This window comes from Oryzias latipes, chromosome 17, assembly GCF_053564925.1.
Source record: "Oryzias latipes strain Hd-rR chromosome 17, Olatipes_Hd-rR_3.1".
NCBI lineage: Eukaryota > Metazoa > Chordata > Actinopteri > Beloniformes > Adrianichthyidae > Oryzias > Oryzias latipes.
The window spans coordinates 32,192,853-32,208,816 of NC_136253.1; the positions used below are offsets into that span (position 1 = coordinate 32,192,853).

The 15,964-nt window shown below is 40.4% G+C and overlaps 1 protein-coding gene across 3 annotated transcripts in view; it reads left to right on the forward strand.

Moving 5' to 3' along the window:
• The window catches only part of agap3 (ArfGAP with GTPase domain, ankyrin repeat and PH domain 3), a 145,624-nt gene that overhangs the window by 99,997 nt on the left and 29,663 nt on the right, over window positions 1–15,964 (forward strand). For all 3 annotated transcript variants that reach the window (XM_023965328.2, XM_078934094.1, XM_011487000.4), the window contains exons 12-13: window positions 4,462–4,611; window positions 11,901–12,056. In XM_023965328.2, coding sequence (XP_023821096.1) covers window positions 4,462–4,611; window positions 11,901–12,056 — 306 coding nt within the window. The remainder of the gene's footprint in view (window positions 1–4,461; window positions 4,612–11,900; window positions 12,057–15,964) is intronic.

A 15,964-nucleotide genomic window follows, 5' to 3' on the forward strand; every position in this document is an offset into this window, starting at 1 on the left:
GTATATTTGTTTTTCAAAAAGAGACCTTTGGAGCATATTCCGAAGCTTCTCTGGTGTCCCTCCTCTCTGCATCTGGGAACAATGCGAAGGAGATTTGCCTTAATCTCCACTCAGGAAAAGAAAGGTTACAAATCACATCAAGTCTCTCCTCGGGTGGAGGACCCTCTTCTGATTATGCGATCGAGATTTTGATTTCATTAGACATGCAATTGATGAAGGGAACAAAGGGGTAATTTTTCATTCACAGCATCTAAATCAAAAGCCTTGTCTTTGCCTTTGATAATTCATTCATTCCTTAGATCTAAAGACCTTTATAATCACTGGGAAAAGAGGGATAGTGACGGAGAGCAGGAGGGGCGGACTGGACGGGGGGAGATGGGAAGATAAAGCGGACAGGTTGAGAAGACACTGAGTAAATGTGAGGACGCATGCGCCCCCGACTTGAGGTTTAATTCCTTCGCTGGCTGCTGAGTGGAACCATTTAAAATATGGTTCTCCCTGTTAACATGTGTCCTGCCGTGTCACTGGCGACAGATATACTGTATCAAAGTATTCATGGGCCCAGTCACTTCTAATCAATCCTGTGGCGGAGTGGGACGTTCACTCTGCCTAAAGAGGAGGGGAGATTTCAGACTTTAAACACCAGTATGGGGTCAAACCAGGATCAGCTCAAAGGAAATTACTGTACATTTTTTAATCAAATCAGAAAACTGTTTTTAACAAAAAATAATTTAAACTAGAAATAAATATGTAAGAATTTGAAAAATGAACGTAATTTAAAAATATATATATTTTAAATGTGCAGAGATACTAAACTGCTTGAAAACAATACTATATAAACCCAAAACTGTTACCAGTTTAAAAAAAAATCTTTGTTTTTATTACTTTTTTTGTTTTGTTTCGCTTCCTTTTATCTTTCTGTCCTTGATTTGCAGTTTCACTTAAGACCTTTCAGAGTGGAGCCCATTATGAGAACTGAGTATTGACGTCTTACTTGCAGCTCCAACCAAATGAATTCAATTCAGTCGCCATTTTTTCATGCCACAGATGTCACCAGGGTTGTGTCCAGATTAATTCACTACTCACTACCTAGTGCATTATATAGTGTGTTTGCTATTTTGTAGTGCTGTCTGAATCACCAATTTTAAAATTGAGTGCCCTAGAAATCTCCCAGAGGTCTCTGCGAAAAACCAGTGTGCATTGATGCTCCCTACACACAAGAAACAAGAAAAAAGGTTTATTTAGAACATTTTGGCTTCTTGGAGCCAGCAAGTACTTCCTGTTTGGAATGTGGAGGAGGAGCCACTCAGTCCAGTTCTCATATAAAGTCAATGATTGAGCCTAGTTTTATGTGGGGATGGGGCTTTGAGCCCAGTGGCTGCTGGGTCATGATTGACATAGAACAACAGAGGTTATTTTGATGTCACTTCCGCTCCAGAACAGCGTCTGACACAACCGGCGCCAACAATGACGTCACCATATAAGCTCTGTCATCCAATGTCCTGGCAGCCAATGGTCTGCCCCCACATAGAATTAGTGTCAATGCAAAAAATAAAAAGTCTGAATTGAAAATGTGCGAGGAATGAAAGTGAAGAAAAAAGTATAGCTTTAAAAATAAATCAACAAACAATATTTTTCATTAGGTGATTTTTTAGGTTAATCTCTTTTTAATTCACGTTTTCAGTTCTTCAAATTTAAATGTTTTTTGTCAAACTTACCTTTTTTTTCCAAATATTCTCATGTCTATTAAGTTAAGAATGTCTATTTTCAAATTTCCAATCTGTTTTTTTTGTTTACCTATAGCTGATCCAGGTTTGACTCCGCCCAGAGGTTTGTGTCCACCTTTGTTTAAAGAACAAAACTGCCTGTTGGTCTTTTTAGACTCAAACTCTAGAGATTTTGTAAAAGAAGTGAACCATTTCATGGCATCAAAGTAAAGGGATGCCGTAAGTTATTTGATGCCCTGCAACACTCAAGGGTGAAACTACAAACCAGTAGTTTAGCATTTAGTTTTAGAAGTTCAAGTATTAATGTACAAGTGTGACAACAAATGCTTTAAGGGACTTGATGGGATAGCAGCGGCGGCAGCATGAGCGGTAGAGGGGACGTGTGGGTATTGCTCTTGATGGCAGTCGTGGATTACACAGCCGCAAATGATGTGTTGCCCAGCCCACATTAGCATGAATGCTTCATTATCTCACTACTTGTACATAATGGCAACAACTCCACGGAGGGGTCAGGCCTTTTTCACGGCTCATCAGCCCACTGACGGTCCAGCCTAAAGAGAAATGAGAAGCAAGGCAGAGCAAGCTCCCCACTAATCCATCGCCTCCACTTAACACCCCAGCCCTGAATAGCCTACAGAAAAAAATGTATGGCTTTTATCTCTTCATACACATGCATAGTATAGTCAGGAAGGTACTGTGAAGAGTTCATTGATGTAAAAAGCTGGAAAAAAACTTGTGTTTGCACCATATTGACCAAAAAAATGGCATTTTTCACCAAATATCGACTTGTAAGAATGTTCAGTCATAGTGTAAAACTCAGTCAAAAGTATCGTATCATCAATACGTGTCATACATAAAAAAATATAAAGGACAAATGCATGGAATGGTTTGTGATATGTAGATTCCAGTGCACACAAGAAAAAAAGTATCTTTACATTTTTCTTAATGTCAAATATCAACAAAAAAGTAGAATTTGCATAAAAGCTGCTTTAATATAATTACTGTTTGCTAGTTGAAAGAAACAAGGCTACCAATAAACAAACATTCAGCTAACAGTTTAATATTAAATAATAAAATAATGTAATAGTCTAATTAAACACACATTTTAAGAAAATAAACAAAAGTAATTAATGTTAAGACTGATATTTGTCGATTTTTATTTCCCTTTAAAGATACAGGGTACAGAGATAACCGCTGAGGTGTGAGATCAGATCCTTTAAAGCTAAGATTTGATGTTTGCTGATGTCAGTCCATCAACGCGCCTCTCCTAAATGCGGAAGGTGCTCTGCAGTCGGCCTGGCTGGAGCTGCGAGTGCAGTTGTCGTTTAATGCCACAAGCTGATTATTTCTGCACTGTAATTACATTATCTTCCCCTTTATGCACGAGTGGTCTCCCGGGACTAATGGATGCATGTATAATTCATTAATCATTAGCATCCAATCTGACAATTAGATGTGCTTTTTTTGGAATTCTAAGTATCACTAAAAGTTATCTTGTTGTCATCTTTTTTTTTTAAGTCCAGATTTAACAGCGAGAGCCACAACTTCTCCATCGAAAAGTTAAAAATATTTAATTGATCATGAATCTTTTTAATGGCAGGTTTTGTCTGGAAACCAGACACGTTCTGACTAAAATAAAGATAAATCAGATTATAATTTATTTTACAAAAAGTCATCCGCTCAACTTATGTATTATTCATCTGTCACTTTTTTTACTTTGGAAAAAAAAAAAAAAAAGCCCAAAGTTTTTCATTTTCATTGCAGTTCTTCCCCTCTGAAGCTCCCTCCTTCTCCTCCTCCGCTCTGATTTCAGCATGCTAATTTAGTCTCTGCTCCTCAGCGTGATTCCCTCGCTCTTTCTCCCGTTCTTGCTGCGATTCTGCCTCCTCCCCTCTGGGACCCGAAGATTAATATTCCTGGGCCCAACAAGATAATTACTGATACTAATTAGACATGATTATGTGAATTTGATACACTTATTACTCTAGATAATGAGTAGGACACATTATCCTAACAAGCGCCCGTGCCGCTTAGTTTATTTTACACACCAAGCACACTATATTTTCTGTTATTGTTACCTCAATCAGAAACTGGTATTCTCTTGTAATTATTGAATGAAAGGCCTTGATGTGCGTTACCTGTAAGAGGAGAAAGCATTGTTGAGAAAATCAGACAAATCTTTTTGTTTTCCAAAACAAAACCTTTCCGAGTCAGACTGCTGTCATTTTTCATTTTTTTGGTGACCAATGTGTGTCCGTCACACGACTTTCAGTGTGTCTGAGTAGTTGGGATGTGTGCCAGCAACTGTTCAAGAACAGGAGGGAAGGACCCCTGACGGCGCAGCCTAGCCAATGAATTAGTAAAGAGAGCCAGGCGTCCGTGGCTCGCCTGATTGGAAGTTAGGGGGAGAACGCCTGCTGACGCCAGTGGAGATCGATGTGGCAGTCAGAGAGATGAGGCGAGACAATTAGCGTTCAGAGTGTATCTTGTTAATTAAGGGCTAATTAGAGGCAGAGGGTGGAGGGAGAAGAGTTTTGTGTGTCTGTGTGATGAGGGCTGGCTGATGGAGATGCCTGCACACAAAAAAAAAAAAGGTGTCGGGCTGCAAAAGTCTTAGCTCTGTTCCCTTCATTACAAACTGCTTTAATTCAACAACAAAAACAAACTTTGCAGAAAAAAAATGAAGAATTTAGGGCATTGGAGTAGTAATCTTCTTGTGTCACTCCTCCCTCAGGTGCTTCACACTCCAACAGCAGCACCTCCCTGCAGACAGGCGTGGCGGCGTTGAGCGGCAGTAAGGACGGCATGCACCAGCGCTCCTTCTCCGTGTCCAGCGCTGACCAGTGGAACGAAGCCATCAACACCAGTACAAGCAGCGGCGCCAGTAAGTGTCTCTGTTTCAAGGAAAACGACAAGTTTTTGCCTCAAAAGTATGAACCAAAACAAACAGCGACTGTGATTGAGCTGCTATTTCTTCAGCTTTTTCTTTTTTTTTTTTAAACACACCTCATTTTCATGATTAGGTGATCAGTGCTGTGATCGCTCTGACCTTTTTGGCTCCTTGATGGAGGCAGCATGTTCAGAGGGTTGGAACGGCGAAGGTTAACTTTTTGCCGCTGATGCGTCTCCACTTACTGCCGTCTTGTCACTGTACTTGAGCGAAGTAACATGATATATTCAGCATGTCTGCATCCCCCCCCAACCCGTCCTGTCTCTACCTTCCATCTTACTCTCTGCCCCCCCTCCTCCTCCTCCTTCCACGCTGTTTTCCTCTCCTTTCTTTCGAAGAGGAAAATGAATGCTTTTCAGGGGTACCATTCATCACCAGTTATTTCCCTCTCTTTGTGGTTGGCAGTAAAAAAGCACTTAAATGCACATCAACAGAATAACAGTCATTTCCATGCATGTTTGCACTCTGGTAGTTCTCATTAGCACGGCGGCGGCACCCCCCTCCCCATGGGCTCCCAGGGGCCCCGGCAGTTTAAAGAGCGCACTTTACGAGCGCTGCTGGAGTCCAACTGCACGGCCCTCGTGGTTCCGCAGACAAGCATGCCTCTCATTTGGAGACGCCGAACGATCAATTCTGCCTGGACGCGGGCACTTCCATCACCCCCTACCCCCGTCTCCCATCAGCAGCATGCCCAAAGCAGAATTACTTAGATTCGTGGGGTCCTCAAATAAATGAGCTCTAGTGGGTTGTGTGTGTGTCGTTTTGAATTTCTCAGTGCGTCTGCTTGTGTGTCAACTTTTTCCAGAAAGACCTTTTTTTTTTTTTTTTGCAATATCATGTTTCTTTAGGAGCAAAAAAAAGAAAAGAAAATCAACAATGCATAGAATAGATTTCCTAAACGAAGCACTGTGGAAATTAGAAGGCTAGAATTTACCCCATTCATATTTCTTACATTCAAAAGCCCTCAATATTAACATAGCTCATTAACCAGCATCCAGCCTTCAACTAAATCAGATTCACTACTTGCTCCATTATTTCATTTTCTTCAATTATTTCCATGCTACTCTTAAGGTAACCACAAATGAGCTCAAATGAGCCAAATGAGCTGAAAAACAATAGCAGCAATGTGTTAAATGATAGATTATGTTGTAAGGAGAGAAGTGTCTGTAATCAGTGCATAGTCGGTGCTGACGGTTAAAGCAGCTCCACAACTTTGGTCTGAAAATCCATTTCGCCGCCGCCTTCCTTCAGAGCCTGAATTAAAGCAGCAGAATGCATCTGTAGTGTAAAAAAAAAAAAAAAGGGGACTGGACTATCAGAAAGCATGAAATTGATTGAAAGTCAACCCTTTTATATTTCATCCTAATGTGTCTTCAGTAATCAATAGAGGGTGTTCCAAAGTAAAGAGTGCCTATGTTTTGTCATTTGAGTTGACTCCAACCAAGACCAATCACTCCATTATCCTTGGTGAAGGTTGCAGGTTAGAACATAAAGTGTGATGCAAAAAAACTGCAGATTGATGGCTGGCAAGAGAATGAATGCATTTTAGCCAGGTAACAATTTCCATATTATTTAAAGAATGCGCTCATTTGTAAACCCACTGAGCAAAGGCAAAAGCAGAGGTAGAGGCATCTCTTGAATATTGAGCATGGCTTTTTGATTAAATCCCAGCCCAATTTTTGTATTGCATGCAGTCATAAGAAGAGCCATCCTTAAGGCATCGGTTACCTGTTCTGATCACGCTCGCCTTCGGGCGCCTTAATCTCTGACTCTGGATTAAAGCTCAGTTATCTTTCTAATGTGATGCTGATGACAGGAACTAAAGTCTTGGTCAAGAAGTGAAAATGTCGGTTATTGCCTCAAAACCATCATCAGAAAATCCTTTTTTTGTCTAGTTTTTTAAGTATCAGAACAAAAATGATGGTTAACTAATTTTAGCAAATATTTATTTGTTTTGGATTTGTTGCTCTTTAATCATCATTTTCTTAATTATATGAAGGAAGGCTGTATTTAAGTGAGTTGTAAAAGTCAAACAAGAAGTGAAAAAGTATTTTAGTACATGTTTGATTCCTTAAATTTTAATTGAAAACTATTTTATTTAAAAAATAAAATTGTAATCCCCAAAGAAATATGTATTTTTAAGTTCTTTTAGCAAAACAAAATGATCGTCTGAGTCACTAAATCTGTCTCTTTGTCTGCAAAGATTCAGTCGCAAAATAAAGTTTGATAAATAAAACATTCCATCATTCCATCGAAGTCCGACAGAAACCTTATAGATTTTGCCTCATTGCTAATTCAAGTGATTACAATTTATTCCAATTTTAAGACTGTTTTTGCAAACAATGATTCTCGAAAAGTTTACCTGTCTAACTCTGGTTTTCCCTCTATATTTCGCTGACATTTCCTCTTCCAAGTATACGGGGACTCAATGCACAGATAGCCTTTACCTTAGCTCCGTGTTCCATGCGTCAGTCTCCTGATGCGAGGGTGATGGCGTGTGGGGTGTTTGATTTCTACGCCAGGCCGTAATGAAGTTTGACATTTAGTTTGGAGAGAGCAGCGGAGCGCGATCAGGCCTTGATTAGTACACTCTAATTGAGGATAATAAGGGGGAGGCGGTGATTGTTTCTAATTTTTGCCATTAATTGCAGCCGTTGGCTTTGATTGAGGACAGGCAGGGCTGCCGTGTCAAGGGGCCTGGCGGAATCATGGCGCTCCTTACTCTGAGCCTCTTGAATAACAATGAAATAACTCCCCCACCCCACCCATTCACCCCTCACCCCCACCTTATGCACGCTCCCTCTCCCGTCTTTCATTTCCATTTCCTCTCAGTGTGGCTCTGGCAAAGGCAGGAAGCTGTTGCCGGCGCCCCTTTTTTGGGGTTAGCTGTCATCTCCGTGGCGGGAACGCCGTACCCTGTAATCACAGGTTAGGCTCATACCTATTCAGCTGCCCAGGTGATCGTGGCTGAGTGGTAAAGAGTCTCATGATCCACGGTGTGCCTCATTACCCAGCTTGTTCCTGATGGCCCTCATCCGCACTAACAGCTAGCTAATAATGCCACAGTGATTTCTATCCTGACTCAGGTTCATAATCTCACGCTAACAAATTTAACTCAACTGCCAGCAGCAGTTAAGGACACGCAGGAAATAACGGATCCGGATGGATCCTGTTTTTCTGCGTTTATGTCTTACTACAGGACAACAGAGCTCTGCCCCATAAATGTTTCAGGTGTAAAGAGAACTAGGCCGGTGTCATGTTCCACAACATTAAGGGCAGAAATTGATAATTAGAGGTGTTCAGGACACGGTTGGGGCCCCCGAGGGGCAGCCCTCCCCTTTAACCTCAAGCGACATTAAACAAATGCTGGCTGTCACGTCGGATGCAGGTCGGGGCGCCGGTCCTCCGCCCGCCATACGGAGCCGAGCTTGCGGGACAGACGCTGGTATGGAGCGGGAGGAGGAATCAGAAAGGGAGGATGGGAGCGGGGGGGGTGCACAGAGGACCCCTGTGCCCCCAGCTGTCTGAGCCAGCTAATGACTCGTCTCAGGGGGGCTGTTGTAAGGGAACAAGGAAATTGAAACAGACGCCTCGACCAGGAGCTGCTACATGTGTGGCTGCACGCTGCCATTCATGTATTTGCTGCTGCGCAAACATCCGTCTTATGCTCCTAATGTGAGCATTAATTATCTTCACATCTTTAAAGTGATCCTCAGCGTTTTGTCAGGATCCAACACAAGCTTTTTTTTGTCTTTCGATTTTTTTTTTTACCTTTTTTTTTTTTGAAGCATTAATGAAAGTGAGCAGAAAGAATGCAGCAAGTCTTAGGTGCTATCCCCTTTATTTTCCCCATACTTAAACAGTGCAGCAGAGCCCCTCGCTCCCTCCCGAGTAAGCCTCTTCAGCCCCCCGCCGAGCTCATCTTACTCCTCCAAGACAGCCCCATCTCCCTAAAGGTAATGACCGAATTAGGCCTAATGTTGTACACAGGCTAATGGCACATTGCCGCGCATTATAGCATGTGCAACTGGCAACAACAACAGCAATAATCCCTGAGCCCCTTGTCCTCCTGCACTCCACCCCTGGGGCTGGGACAGTGCACGGGGAAATGAATGGAGTTTGCCACACTACAATGAGCTTTTGATGGGAGACAATGGAGGAGGCTGCCAGCACCACACAGGGTGGTAAGAGGAGAGCAATATGGGGCCCATCTTCTGGCCCTCCCTCCCTGCCTCCCTCAGGCTTCTTAATGGCATCCAGAGGGGAAAAGAAGGGAAAGTGATGTCAAATGTCAGGAAATCAGAAAGATGGGAAGCTGACAACCCCCTCCTATCCTCCCATCCCTCCTGTTCTTTTGCCCATAGGTAGCACAGGTTAATATCACATTTATAAAATCACTTACAAGAAACAAAGCCGGCTCTTAGCCCCCTGTCACTCTCAGACAGTAATATAGAGAGCTTTGCCGCAGGCCAGCGTAGGTAACCATTTGTCCACTGATAGCCCAAAAGCTGTCCTTCACACCATTTAAAGCAAGAGTCCCCCCTTTTATTTTTTTTAAACCATTTTCAGCTTTTACCACTGCAGGCGCATTATTACTACGTGAAGTCTACTATCCGTGAAGTTTTGATGTCAAATGCTGATAATATTTAAAACTATTTTCCATCCATGTGTGCATAATTGCTCATTTCTCTCTGCGTAAAACATTCGAGTTGAATTTTAAAACTTACAGCTGCAGTTGTATTTTTTTACAGAATAAATCACATTTTTGCCATTTTTTTGCTTTTCTGTGAGCTATTTCTTTCTTCTCAGCTGTAGCATGTTTACATGTGCTCTATTTAATAACTTTATCACTATAAAAACTGCAAAATAAATGGATTGTTTTGCAATTGTTCCAAAATGTTGATCATTTTAGTTGACTTTAAGGACACTGAACCTGCTGTGTCTATAGAAGACCTTCCTGGTATTATTAGAGGATTTTGCATCAACAAAGGGTTAGGTTTTAAATGTAGTAAATTTGTCCAAACTTTTCTGGTAAGAAATTATTTAAGTTCTTCTTTTTAAATCAGTGGAAAGAGGGAATAAAAAATAAATAAAAAAGGAGAAAAACACTTTACGGCCGCTGCTGGCTTTGTGTTAACACAGCATAAGCTGGCCAGTAAAACAATTCTACCTTCATGTATTGTTTTTGATTCAAAAGGGTTTAGTTATTGATTATTAGGGGTAAATATTTACCCCTTTTACAGTAAACCTTTGGTCTTCACTGGATCTGCTATTGTGACCATCAGTTTAGATTCCATTTAATTCACTGCCAGGCCCATGGGAATCTTATTAAAAGTTAAAAACAAAATTATGGACCAAAAAATACATTAATAAAGAGATTTTTCTTTTTGTCTTTAATTATATTTTGCTATAAATTGTAGTTTTTGGTGTATTTATTTGATTTCACAGTTCTTCCTTCCCTTTTGTTTCTTTCCTACTCTTCTAATTTGTTTAAATATTTTCCAAACATTATATTGTTTTTGGCACTTTAACATAATTGTAATTAACTGGTATTTACCTAATTATTTTAATGAAGCGGCATTTCCAAAGACTTTGATCTTTAAACCTTTAAACTCCAACCTTTCAAATGATAAGAAGGGAAGTTATCCAGAGAAATTTGGTTAATAAATACCAAAGAAAAGAATCAACGTTTACTCCACAAAGATCTAGAGGAACGACAGAATGGATACCAAAAACAGTCAAATGAAAGTATGAGCAGAAAAAGAAGAAAATCAAATACTGTACAGTTACACAAAACTATCAATTCCATTTTATTTCATCATTATGCATTCATATCTTTATGTCCATATTTCCTCTTTCAATATTTAATCATTTTAATTAATTCCCATTAATTAGGAAACTTGTGGCACAACCACTAATTATTATTCCAAAACCCTCCATCCATGTAAAGTGAAAGATTTAAATACTTTCACAAGTGCCGATGTGTTTTCACAGTTCCTACATACTATATTAAATTACTACCAAAATTTGAGACGCTATTGAGAGAAATTCTGCAGCACACAAATGAATTAAAAAGTAGTGGTCAAATGAATCTAATCTAAATAATTCAATGTTAAGTGTTCCAAACACGCATCTATGAGATTATATGAAAAAAAGTGACAGAAGTGCTGAGACGAACATTAGAAACTAAGATGCATTAAACCATTATTATTACCAAATTCTGCTTAAGCTTTAGGACAAGAATGAAAACACGTAAGCATGCTGAAACTGCTGACTGTTTTCTGCTTCATGAACATTTTTACTTACCTGAGTTCAGTCACCAATAGAACCAATATTAAACTGATTTAAATGTGTTCAAGAAAATTTATTGTTTAAAAAACTTTTCTTGGATTTTAAGGGTTGATCTGTCGCAGGTTCATCTGAAGAGAACTTTATTCTATGAGTGAAAGAAATGCATTTAAAGATTCTAAATCGGAAGGTTCACAATGTTTTTTAATGATAAGTTTTGGTCTTCCTCAGATAATCATTCAGACTTGTATTGATGGCAAGAGGAGAGCCTACAGCAGGGGTGGGCAAACTTAATCTGGCATGCCAAACTGGAATAAATTATATAGATGGGCTTTGTTTTATTTTCCTGGTGTCTACAAATAAAGTGACCTTTGCTAAAAGGAGAAAGTTATTTTTCATTCATGTTTTGATGTAGGATTTTTTTGTCTGACTTGAAAAAGTCGGACAATCCTTTTCCCGATCATTCCGACACCACATGAACGCATCATTTCTATAAGTTTGCGGGTTTTTTTTTCCAAAGGGGCATCACCTATTGTTGCAATTGGCACTAAAAAGAAAGCAAAAGTCAAACGTTTTGGAAAAAAACAAAATATAAAAACAGAAATATTCTGTTGTCAATGTCGATCAAACTTGAAGCATGTTTTTGTCCAGATGTCATGTTATTTTCTCTTATGAAGTGGATTTCCAAAAAATTCCACGCATCTGCTCCTGGTCCAGCCTTTCTGTCAAATTTTAAAACCTTATGTGGCCCACAAGTAAGAAAGTTACCCACCCCTGCCCTAAAGTGTAATAAAGACTTTAGAATTGATATTATTAGATGTTTTTATGATCTTTTTTTTTATGGGGTTAAAGAAAGGAAAAAAAATCAGCTTTAACCCCAAAAAGATAGTATATTTTTGACATTTATTTGAATGGTTTCATTGTATTTTTTTCAGCCAATGGTACGAGCGATCCAGCTGGTTCCAGTGTGGGCAACGCAACGAGTCCCAAACTCGAGCCCCCGCCTTCGCCGCATGCCAACCGGAAGAAACACAGACGGAAAAAGAGCACTGGCATCACAAAACCAGACGGCGTATCTGCAGGCTTTGAAGGTACCACCTTTAACTTGCTTTGTCCACCAACCTTCTACTGTACAGAACCCACCTCTCCAAATCAACCGTGTGTTTCTTCAATTTGTTACGCCCCCTTCTATGTCTAGGGGTGCCTAGGGGGCATAACATAAAAAAATAAAGTTTTGGCTTCCGAATTTTAAATTAACACACCAAACAAATGTCTCCATACAAATGTATAACACATTTATTTACAAATAAACAAACAACAACCAACAATAACTAAGAGTGAAGCAAAAAGGCTTCAGGGTGAACCCAGGCCAAAATAACAAACAAAACCCCACCTAACTGAAACATGTAATATTACCTGCAAATGAAAGAAAAGGGAAGTCAAAGACAAAACACTAACCTCCCTAACCTAACAAAAACAGGAGAAAACATGTACTAAAGAAAATGGCAGTTCACCCCTACAGCTTCACATAACATAACTACAAACCAAATGACTAAACAGAGTGGGCACAAAACTACAAAATACTAAAACACAACACTAAAGTACAACACAACTAAACAGGTGGTGAAATACAAAACAAAATGGAGAAGAGGCCAAGCTGCAGTGGAGACTGTTGCAGCAAGGCTCCCTTCTCACAGACTGGAGGTCCAGGTAGTGCTTTTGAGGCTGCCTCCATCAGCTTGTCCAAATGGAGGCCACACCCTTTTCAGTACACCTGTATACAAACAAAGATCCACAAAAAACACAAGTCCCACTCTGATTCAAATCAAATACACAGAACACAGAACAAAACAAAACCAAATACGGCCACAGCCGTAACAAATTCTTTTTTAACCAATAAACGAAACATAGCATCTTTTTGATGTTCAGTCACATTTGAACAAACCCCCCCCCCCCCCTGCAGATTTTTATCATTTATTTTACTGTTGTGTGAACGGAGGGGGAGGGGGGGGGGGCTCCTCAGCAGGGGAGTGGCAGTCAGCTCTCCACCCAATTAATAATGATTCCTCAGCCCAATGATGAATGGAGCTCCCTAATTGGACGGCATTGTGAAAACACTGAGACGCATTTCAGAGGCCATAAAACCGATGTCACCGGAGCGTGATGATCAATCAACAAGATTGATACACTGGATTTGCAACAACAATGCGAGTGACGCCTCCTAAATGGGGCTCAGCATTTATAACCATTATACTTTTTTATCATGGTCTCTGACAGCTTCTCTTTAAAGCCGGAATGGGTCTGTTGACCACATTGTGGAGCAGCATCTCCCAGATAAGTGGAGTGAGATAAGTGGTATCCTTCCACTGTTAGAACAGTATGTGGTAATATCAGCTTCAGTTATGCTATTCCTGCTGTGCCTCGTACTTTACATCCGATACTATTTCTAGATCATTTATAATTGGGAAATGTATTGTGAGCGACAGCCCCTAAGTATGTACAGACGCAGCCTGCAACTCACAGCATCTGTACGGGAGTTTTATTCGACATTACTTAGGCTCTTAATGTGGAACTCCTTGCAGGATGAACGTTGCTTGGAAAGACTTCGCTGAGTGACGGCTGGCGTTGTCAAACATCTTGAAAACTCATAAATGAATATTTCATATCTATTTACTCCTGGACTTCCCGAAGAGGAAGTCTGAAAGCAGTCGGACCGCAGGAGGCAGATTCCGTGATTCTCATATCGTAAAACATGCACATTGTTTTCTGTCTGTCTCATTGTGCTCTGCCAGATTTTCCATTAGCATCAGCTTGTCTGTTCTGCTGAACGCTCCAGAATACAGACGTATCCCTTAAAAATTGGATTCACCCAAGGCTGGGCTGTGAGTTGTGTGTCCCCTGTTGAAAAGAACAGGAGGGAGGAGAAGGAATAAAAGGGGAAAATAGAGTAGAGGTGGGATCCTTAAATAAATTGCTATCAGTTTATCTCATTTGCAGGGCAATCAGAAGCATGCTTTGCAGGATGAAATTGAATTTTATTAGTTGTGAAGTGTCATACATCAAAACAGCATCAGGATCTTAAGGTAAGGAATTGTCGCAGTCAACATGAGACATTCAAGGACCACAAGAAAATAAAAAAGTGTTGCTGTAACATCCTTCATAACCGTGCAACGGGACTCCTGTGGACATCGTGACCGGTAGTCATTTTTAGAATAAAGCTAGAGCGTATTTCATTGATTGTACATGAGTACTGGACTGGGTTAGGGTTAGTGACCCCTCCCTCCTGGCATATCAAAAATGAAATACAAAAAAAGAAGCCAAAATTCCATAGACCTCCATGGAGAAATAAGCCGCTATAACTCAGTCAATCAACTGGTCAGAATAAACATTTTTGTTCTGCTTCCTTTTTAAACATGTTCTTGCTAATTCTCATTTTCAAATATTTTTTTTTTCATTACAAGTTATGTATGTTATAAACTGGGCAATCAGAAGCCTCAATAAAAGTATGTTGGCGTTTCATGTTCGAAAGATTTCCTTGAAAGCTTCTCCCTAGCTTGTTTTCAAGCATTCTCCTGATTGGCGAGAGTGGTTCCCATGGAAACGAAAACCCAGACCAATTCGAGCTAATAATCGTTGACTGATGTCGTTTGGCTCCAACGCGGTGGCGTCCATTTCGTGAAAAAAATGGTGACTGAATTGACTTCATTTCATTGGAGTAAGAAATTTTCAACAAGGGGACTTCCCACTCACTCGCTCCAGTTCTCATATACAGTCGATGGTTGGCTCCCACGCCAGATTCTTCTGAGCCGGCTTTCACATATATGTACTCCCAACAAGGTCACTCCTGATTGGGGAGACTGTTGTCATTGTAACAGTGAACCAACCAATCATTTCTCACTCACGTCGTCTGCCTCCATGTTTGACTTTGGTCAGACGTGGATCAGAGGTAGAGCGGTTGACCTCAAATCCCAAGATAGTAGGATTGGTTAATGCCCATGTGTCAAAGTGTCCTTGAGCAAGACACTGGACCCTACATTGGTTAAGCAGTTGTTAAGTGATATATATTTAAATTTTACTATAAAGTGCCATTGGCCATTTTTATTTTGTTGGAGCTAAACGTGGGTAACGCCACATTCACTCGGTCCAGTTCTCAGATACAGTCAATGACGTATTTAGGAAAAACCTTAAGTTCTGTTGAAACTTTTTTCTAAGCTCATGATAAAATAAAACATTAAAGACGATCACCCACTGTTCCCTCATTATCTGTCAAAAAACAGAAGATTAAGTCCCATTTTCGTGTCTTTGTTCCGACTTCCTCCAAGAATGTGCACACGGAGCACATCCCCCTAATATCTTATGCACCGTCTTAGCCGTGTGCTGTAATGAACTTCTCATGTGCTTAAAGAATGATACAGGATGCATGTCGAGACAAGTGACAGCACCGTAATGTGCTTCCCAGCAGCCGCCTGGCGACGAGCGCTCGCCGTGTGTCGCCCGCTATAAACCCACTGGAAAATCGATGGCCGATAAAGACTTGTGTTCAGGGGGAGCCCCTTTTGATTAATGCAGACTGTCGGGGAGCGTCATTAATGTATTTCTCTTTTAAAGAAAGTGTTTCAGCTTCTTATTATTGGGGGGCGTTTGGCTTGAGCAACAAAACATAGGTGACACAATGGAGGGAAATTGTAATGAGAGTCTCCGGTTTTTATGAAAGATGCAGGTTTGTTCTTGCAAAGGTCGCAGAAATTAGGCAGACAACAAGAGATAATGAAAAACCTACAGAGCTTTTGTACAGAAAGACATTTAGTAGAGAAATAAGGCACAAGTCTTTACAATATTTTGTTATTTTTTCTGTCCTGCAGTTTGTAGTTTTTATTTTTCTTCCTATTTTTAAACTTGTCCTGTCCAGCAGCTGAGCAAACGGATCAGAGCTGAAAGCATCGTGTGTTGAACAGATTTTACAGCTACAATAGGGGGTTATGGCTCTTCTTACACACGA